This window comes from Topomyia yanbarensis, chromosome 1, assembly GCF_030247195.1.
Source record: "Topomyia yanbarensis strain Yona2022 chromosome 1, ASM3024719v1, whole genome shotgun sequence".
In the NCBI taxonomy this organism is placed as follows: domain Eukaryota; kingdom Metazoa; phylum Arthropoda; class Insecta; order Diptera; family Culicidae; genus Topomyia; species Topomyia yanbarensis.
In genome coordinates this window covers 71,474,210-71,482,952 of record NC_080670.1, presented here as the reverse complement: position 1 = coordinate 71,482,952, position 8,743 = coordinate 71,474,210, and the positions used below count along the sequence as shown (strand labels likewise).

At 42.8% G+C, this 8,743-nt stretch overlaps 1 protein-coding gene across 1 annotated transcript; it reads left to right on the top strand.

Annotated features, from left to right (window-relative positions):
• The first annotated feature begins 502 nt into the window (after positions 1 to 502).
• LOC131696235 (uncharacterized) lies at positions 503 to 7,464 on the top strand. Its single transcript, XM_058984788.1, has 4 exons — positions 503 to 2,013; positions 2,281 to 2,483; positions 2,561 to 4,753; positions 7,325 to 7,464. The coding sequence occupies exons 1-4, from the start codon at positions 503 to 505 to the stop codon at positions 7,462 to 7,464; spliced, it is 4,047 nt and encodes a 1,348-aa protein (XP_058840771.1).
• The last annotated feature ends 1,279 nt before the right edge of the window (positions 7,465 to 8,743 follow it).

The following is an 8,743-nucleotide window of genomic DNA, read 5'->3' as shown; positions in this document are numbered from 1 at the left end:
CAGTAGCGATACGCAAGTTACACTTTGGCGCCCAAGTAAAATAGTTTAGGCTAATTGAGCAAGAAAAACACTTGAAGAGTTGATAACACGTCTTTGCAGAAGTCTCTGGGAAAACGTCCAGAAATCTCAAGCAAACTTTGACTTCAGTCGCACTGATATTCATTAAAAAGAGGGAAATTTATTGATAACTGTATTTTTGAAGGGGTCTTGGAGGTCAGTGGTGGTAAGAAAAGCTACCAACAACGAGAGAAATCGATTAGAGTTGTTTTTTTCATTCGGAGTACATTTATTAGATATTGCGGAAAATTCCGGAACATTTTTCATTAACGGTGAAGTGCATTTCGGAAGAGTTGAGTGAAAACACCAGGCAAAACGTTCGGTTTATTTTAACGTAACTTGAATACAATTTTTAAAATTTGTTTTTTTTTCTTGATTCGCTTGAGCGAACTTTTTTCTTTTTCATATTATCGCTCAGTGGTTTTCTTTGAATTTTGTGACCAAGATGGAGATGAGCCATTTGATGTCGCGGTACCATGGGATGAATACTGCCCATTTATCTGTTGATGAGCTAGAGCATGAGTTGAAAATTCGTCAGCTAGCCCACGATGCTCCGCGCAGTCAGCTAGAGAGAGTACTGCGAAACCGCCTGAAAGAGGAAAAGAATTTGTCACATGTTGCGGTTGATTTTGATTGTGAATCGGTGGTGAATGAGTTGATTGAGTGTGATGAAAAACTAAATAATATTAAAGCTTGTCTGGAAGGTAGGAAGGCAAAGAAGGCCCCAGAACAAATTTATAAGACTAAGTTGCTTCATGTTCTTTTTCGAATGGAACGGCTGAAGCCAAATGCCGTTGAAGAAGAAGATTTGAACAGCCTAGCAATGATTGCTGGGGACTGTGTGAGGTTACTCAATGTCTATTTTTCTGTTACCTCCCACCTCCCAGAAGTGAGAGAAGCTGAACGAACCATTATCAACGAGAGCATAAATCAAATGCGCCGAACAGACACAGAGGCAGGACCGAGCCGCCAAGAATTGAACGAGAGAATTTTGGAAGAGAGTCCCGGAGAGAATGTGGATGAACCCCGACATGAGATCCCCGTCGAGGTAGAATCGAATGTGGAGAGTGACGATGAAAGCATAGTGGAAAGAGCGGTCAACGAAGATGCAGAGGGTGGTGAGCAGGTGGAAAATGAGGAAGCGAATCGGCATGATAGGCTAGCAGAGGAAAATAAACAGCTTTTGTCGGTTGTAAACCAGTTGTTGCAAAGGATTCAGGTACTTGAGGGAAAATGTGCGGAACAGACAGGGATTAAAGTGTGTAAAATCAGCAATAGCACCCAGATGGAAGAAAGTAACAGTGAGAAGAGAAAGGAAGGGAAAATTCAGTCGGACAAACCAGATTTCTTAGCTTGGTTAAAGGAAAGGAATGGTACAGTAGACAGTTTGAAAAGTTCAGAAAATAAAAAGGGCGATGTGCAAGACAAATTAGATGAGCCAGTTAGTGATAGTAGTAGGTCGAAAGTGAATAACAACCGTTTACCTGTGCATAAATGGACAACTAGGTACGATGGAATGGATAACGGTAGAAAGTTAAACGAATTTCTAAAGGAGGTAGAATTCAATGCGCGTTCGGAAGGGTTTACAGAAGCAGAGTTGCTCGTCAGTGCACACCATCTGTTCACGCAGAAAGCCAGGTCATGGTACATGGAAGTAAATGGTAGCAATGAAATTGGGACGTGGAAGGAATTAGTACAAGAATTGAAGAGTGAGTTCTTACCTGTCGATATCGATTACGTCTATGAGCGGCAAGCCAACAACCGGAAGCAAGGCGCAAGAGAGAAGTTTCAGGACTATTATTTGGACATGGTCCGGATCTTCCGGGGTATGTCAGTTCCTTGGGATGAAAAACGGAAGTTCGATGTTCTTTTCCGGAACACACGCGGGGAATGTCGTACCGCGATGCTCGCCGCCAATATCAGCAATATTGCTAAAATGAAAGAGTTTGGTAAGAGGTTTGACTCAATCAATTGGCAGTTGTACCAAAGGAAGGAAAATAGGTTCCCATCGCAGAATATGCAGATTGAGGAGGTAGAAGAGCAAAGACAATTTCAACATAAGAATAACACTCGTTACCAAAATAAATACCAAGGCAGAGGAAATCATTTCACAACGGATTACAACCAAAAAGGACAAAGGACGAAGTGGCAACCACCAGGTGGTGAACAAAGGAACAAAGAGGAAAGTAAGAAATTCGAAAAACCAAAACCGAATACACACAGTTCTGCTTCTAATGAGCCAGTTCCAGGACCAAGTGGAACTAGTGCTTTACAACGGATTGTTGGGGCGTACATTCCGGTGAAAAGGGGTGTTTGCTTCAATTGTCACGAATATGGACATAGTTACACGCAATGTGCCAAGAAACGAGACGAGTTTTGCGAACGATGCGGATTCCCCGGGTATGCAACAAAAGAGTGTCCCTTTTGTGAGTCAAAAAACGTTCACAAGACTGCTCAGTGAGGCGAGTCAGTCGTGAATCAGACTCCGCAAGGCCTCACGAAGCTGATCCTACGGAAGTACTTATGCAGCTTGGCTATTCGCAGGTGCGTGGAGAAGTAGAAGAGGAGGAAGAGGATGGCGAGATAGCAACAATGCTCGTAACTCTCAGTAATGATCCTCGACCATTTGCGAAGGTCGAAATGCTGGGTATTTCAGTAATCGGATTGCTAGACAGCGGAGCAGCAAGAACAGTTTTAGGGATAGGAGGAAGGAAGCTAGTTAAAGATTTAAAATTGAAAATTAGACCCACGGAGATGAGTTTGAAAACAGCTGCAGGGCAGGAATTAGAAGTTGTAGGGTGTGTAGACATTCCAATAACATTCAATGACAAAACAAAAATCATACCAGTGGTGATTGCTCCTAAGTTGAGTCGTAGATGCATTCTGGGTTACGATTTTTGGCAGCAATTCGGTATTCGTCCTACAGTGCACAAATTCGTGGACGCGATCGAGGATGGATGCAGTGACTCTCTGGAAGAAGAAGAAGAAACGTTAAGCGAGGAACAAATTCAGCAATTGGAGGAGGTCAAGAAGTTGTTCTTAGTAGCAAGTCCGGGTAATTTTGGAAAGACGGATCTAATTGAACACCGTATAGAACTGAAGGAGGAGTTTCAGGCAACGGACCCGGTTCGGAAGAATCCCTACCCTTGGAGTCCTGAAATACAGAGGAAGATTCACAAGGCTTTGGACAATATGGTACGAGATAACATTATTGAACCCTCCAATTCGGATTGGGCCCTACCAATAGTGCCGGTTAAAAAACGAGATAGTGAAGATGTGCGATTATGTTTAGACGCTAGGAAGCTGAACGAGCGAACAAAAAGAGATGCATATCCTCTCCCACACCAGAACAGAATTTTAAGCCATCTAGGGCCATTTAAATATTTGTCGACCATAGATTTGACCCAGGCTTTCTTACAGGTGCCCCTGAATCGAGAATCTCGGAAATACACCGCTTTCTCGATCCCAGGAAAAGGCCTTTTTCAGTTCACACGGTTGCCGTTTGGACTGATCAACAGCCCGGCAACTCTGAGTAAGCTGATGGATCGAGTGTTAGGCTATGGTGCGCTAGAACCTTCCATTTTTGTGTATCTGGATGATATTGTAGTGGTCAGCAATTCTTTTGAGGACCATATACAAAAATTACGAGAACTGGCGAGACGACTGAGAGAAGCTAATTTAGTAATTAACTTTGAAAAGTCAAACTTCTGCTGCCATGAATTACCGTACCTCGGTTACATTTTGTCCCGAGAAGGACTTAGGCCTAACCCAGATCGAGTTCAAGCGATCCTTGGGTATGAGGCCCCGAGCTCGGTAAGATCCTTAAGACGATTCCTCGGTATGGTGAACTATTACCGCAGGTTTATCGATAAATTTAGCGAACTCACTGCACCTCTCACCGACTTGCTTAAAAACAAGCCGAAGAGAGTGCAGTGGAACAACGCAGCAGGAGAAGCTTTCAAGGCTATCAAAGAGAGGCTGATTTCAGCGCCTGTGATGGCCAATCCGGACTTTAGCGTGCCATTTTCAGTACAAACGGACGCTAGCGATACAGCTCTCGCAGGAGTTCTTACCCAGTTACAAAATGGAGAGGAGAGGGTAATTGCATACTATTCGGAGAAACTGAAGGGAGCAGAGCTGAGCTATCATGCAGCGGAAAAGGAAGGGCTCGCCGCTCTCCGATGTATTGAGAAATTCAGGTGCTACATTGAAGGCACAAGGTTCACGCTGGTGACCGACTCATCCGCACTTTCATTCATCATGAAGGCGAAATGGAAGTCATCGTCACGTCTTAGTCGTTGGAGCATAACTTTACAACAATACGACATGGAGGTAAAGCATAGGAAAGGGAAGGAGAACATAGTTCCTGATGCGTTGTCCCGGTCCATAGAAACAATCGACACGATAGCTGAGGATAAGTGGTACATTAATTTGTACGGTTCGGTAGAGCAATGCCCGGAGAAGTTTATGGACTTCCGGATCGAAAATTCGAAACTGTACAAGCTTGTTTCAGCACGTTCCGATATCCTCGACTATCGATTCGAGTGGAAGGAATGCGTACCAGAATCTAAGCGACTACAAATAATGAAACAGAAGCATGACGACAATTTTCATATAGGGTTTGAAAAGTGCATCGAAAATCTGAAACAGAGATTCTATTGGCCTAGAATGTACGCTGACCTAAAAAAGTACATAAGTAACTGCAAAATGTGCAAAGAAAACAAACATTCAACGGTGTCTACTGCACCACAGATGGGCAAGCAACGAATTGCATCCAGGCCATTTCAAATTTTGTGCATGGATTACATTCAGTCTCTTCCCCGGAGCAAGCAGGGCAACGCTCACTTATTAGTCATTTTAGACATTTTTTCTAAGTACTGCTTACTTGTTCCGGTGAAGAAGATCTCGTCCAGTGGTCTGTGCACTATATTCGAAGAAAAATGGTTGCGGAGGTTTTCGGTTCCCCAATTTGTAATCACTGACAATGCCACGACTTTCCAGTCTAAAGCATTTCAGGAGTTGTTGCGGAAATACGAGGTTCAGCATTGGGCGAACGCTCGTCATCGAAGCCAGGCGAATCCAGTTGAACGCTTAAACAGAACGATAAACTCCATGATCCGTACATACGTTCGCACGGATCAAAGGTTATGGGACACCAGAATTTCAGAAATGGAGCATATTCTGAATAACAGCGTGCATTCGTCAACCAAATTTACCCCACATCGAGTCGTTTTTGGACACGAGATGGCAACTCGTGGATCAGATCATCGTTTCGAGAGAGACGAGACTCTCAGTCAAGAGGAAAGGATGAGCAGGATGAAAGGAGTGAGCACGAAACTTTGGGATTTGGTGAGAGACAACCTGAGAAAGGTTCATGAGAGCACGAAAAGGCAGTACGATTTACGTCACAAAAGGTACTCACCCACGTTTAATGTCGGACAACTTGTTTACAAACGATCATTCCGACAATCATCGGCGGGCAATGCTTTTAATGCGAAGCTTGGTCCTCCGTATACTCAGTGTATTATCGTCGCCAAGAAAGGGACAAGCTCATATGAGGTCTCCGGCTTGAATGGCAAATCTCTTGGAGTATTTTCTGCGGCTGATTTGAAGGCGTAGAGCTCTAAAAATAGAAGAAAGGGTTCTGTTCTTGAGTGAAGGGAGGTCAAATAGGGTGACGATAGTGTTCCGTTAATATCCATGTCTAGAACACTCATTAGCTCTCGTTTGCATAATTCTGGAACAAGAAGAGAACGGATTCTCAGAAACAACATACAAATGTAATGCAAAGAAAATTTAGAATAACATCAGTGGAGAATAGTGAATTAAGAAGATTTCAAAAAGTTTTAACCCTTAATCCAGGGAGAATTGAGGAGTTGATTTATTTAGAGCCCAACACTCAAATGCATTCGGGTGCAATTGATCAACTTGAATGCAACGTTGTAAACAAGTCTTTGAGGTTGCAGTTCAATTGATTATTGCAAGGTACCGCAAGTGTGAGGTTGTGTGTAGGCGGAGATAGAAAGCAAGGCACAAGATTGCGTTCAGACCTTCAACAGATCATGATTCAATAAATCAATAACACGGAAGCAGAAGAGAAATTAGAAATACAGAACAGGATAGAAAAAAATCTTTTGTGAATACGCTACTTACCTGCATAGCCGCATATATTCCTCATGTTTGCCCAATGGACTTCTATTTAGGAAAATCAAGAAAAAAAAAATGCAATCCGAAGAGAACTAACATAATAATAATGATCATCTGGCCAGACTTCGTCGACGAAAAGTCACCAAAATTGATAAAATTCTTCTTAAATGCACAATTTTCCAAAATTTTTCCTAAATAAAACCCCATTGCACACTTACCACGTTTTACAATAGCCACTTTTGACAAGATAGTGACAGCTCGATCTTCCGTATCTCGCACACACCGATGAAAGATGATAACGCTATCAGAGTGCAGTAATAGATTAAATGGTCAACTCCGACAAACGAAACGTTTCACGCGTGATGAAATAAATCATGTACCGTACGCGAGCGCTAATTTGTAATTTGATAATTATGTGTATATATTTCCGGAAATTATTTTAAACTATATAGTATTATGATTGTATAAAAAAAATGCATGCAAACTTATTTAATTATTTTTAATTCTATTATTGTAAATTTAACTGTATATAATGTTATTCATAAAATTTTAATTTGTTTCTCATCAATGTTGGTTTATTAAAACAGTGTTATGAGTTCGTTGGAGACCGGAATCGAAAGATATTGATGGTCAGTACGGGTTTATCCTTTAAATAGCGCGGAGTTGGGTAACCGACGGTGAAGCCTTATGACCCCGACTCATCTTAGCTCTGTTTGAAATGCTACCCCTTGCCCCGCTTATTTCTGGATTTCTGATAATTTAACAGCATTCATAGATTAAAAAAAAATAATGATGAAGTGTGATATGTGGTTAATTTTTGTTTGTGATAATTCAGGTTCAGAGGTACGCGGCGTGTTTTCGATTTTTCTTGTGTATTTGTTTTGTATTAAAATATTTAAAAAAATATTAGCTTCACTAATATTTTTTACCCGAGCAGGGGGAGAGTGTAACCAGTGTATTTGTTTCTGTATAAGATTTGTGAGATTGTCGCGTTTAGTTTACGTTTATTAAATCTGTGTATGTCAAGAAAAGATCTGTGAAGTGTCTAAAAGGCGAACACCGTCAGAAGGCCAGAACGCAGCCAGGAAAACTCGCCACAATTTCCGTAAACCACCACCAGGTGCCGGATTCAGCAAACAGGCGGCCATTGGGGGTGGCGATAATAGAGGATTCGGGCGGAATTCATTGGCGAACCAAAGGGTCAACGGTCGAAGGTATGAGGTCAATAACCACCAAAACCGGAGTTCAATTGCCCGGTAACTATCGACGAGGAAACTTGGAATTCTCAAGTCAAGCCAGAAGAGTACAATAAAAGTTCGAAGTAAAGAGAAGTGAAGCTGAGTGTTAAATAAAAAAAAAAGAGTGAAGTGAAGTAAGAAAGCAGAAATAAGGAACTGGATAGTTAACCGGAGAATCCAGACTTCCAGGTAATTGACCGTCCCCTAAACTAACCCATGTGACGCCTCGACCGTCCCCCAAAGCCAATCCGCCATTTTGACATCCCCCATTGTGTTCGCAGGACCCCGTAGTTCATACCTTGAAGCCGTGGTTTTAGTGTATAACCCCTGTGAACCCAGAAAGCCCTACCGTGTCCGACCGTCGAATACTCACGCGGGAAACCGGGCATAGCCGACGAATAGAACCCCTCGTCGAAGCTCGAGATCGTCAAACACTCGAGGCCGCGTAGACGACCGGTAGCGAGCGACGTGCGGCAGCCGTAGAACACCGTGTGGAACCGTATAATCAACGGAGTGAAGCAGTGGAGTACGGTGGTGGAGTGGCAGCGACAACGACTAGAGTGTAAAAGGGGCCCCGAAGAAAACCGAAGAATAAAGAAGTGCTAAGGTAGGAGATAGCCAGTAAGAAAGTGGGAGAAAAAGAATAAAAGTGTCGACGAAAAGGGAAATAAAAGTTGTGTTTGCTTGAGGATAAAGATCAGGTGTTTTCTTGACCGCGATTAGCCACGAGCGTATGCCGACCCTGAGGCGTTGAGAAAGGGAGTCTCATATTTGCTAGGCAGTAGCGATACGCAAGTTACAGTGTCGTAATGTCCTGAATCTTATGACGTAGACTGATATTGGGATGTCATGACGCAGGAGTATTGTGTCATAAAGTCCGGAATTATATGTTGCACTCATGGTTTCAAATGTTTTGACGCACAAGTACTGTGTCATAACGTCCCAGGTCATACATCATTAGGACTTTACTACCCAGTTATGCGCCATAATACCCGAAACTATAAGGGTGTATGTGTCCATGAAATCAACTGTGACATAAAATCCGAAAGCAACCGCCCAGTGAGCAAATTTTCTGGCAGAGACCACTCTGCTAGATTTCTGTAAGTCTTGGTATGGTAGCCCCTGTCAGATTTCTGCGCGTATCCTTTCGGGTTAGTTGAGCTAGGGCGAACTCGGTTTCGCTCGCGTTTTCTGACAAATTTTGACAGGAACCGAGCAAAACCCTGGCATAACTCGGACATAAACTGTGCAAAGATCCTGGCAATTGGGTCATTAAGCTATTGTTAAAACCACTGGGCAGC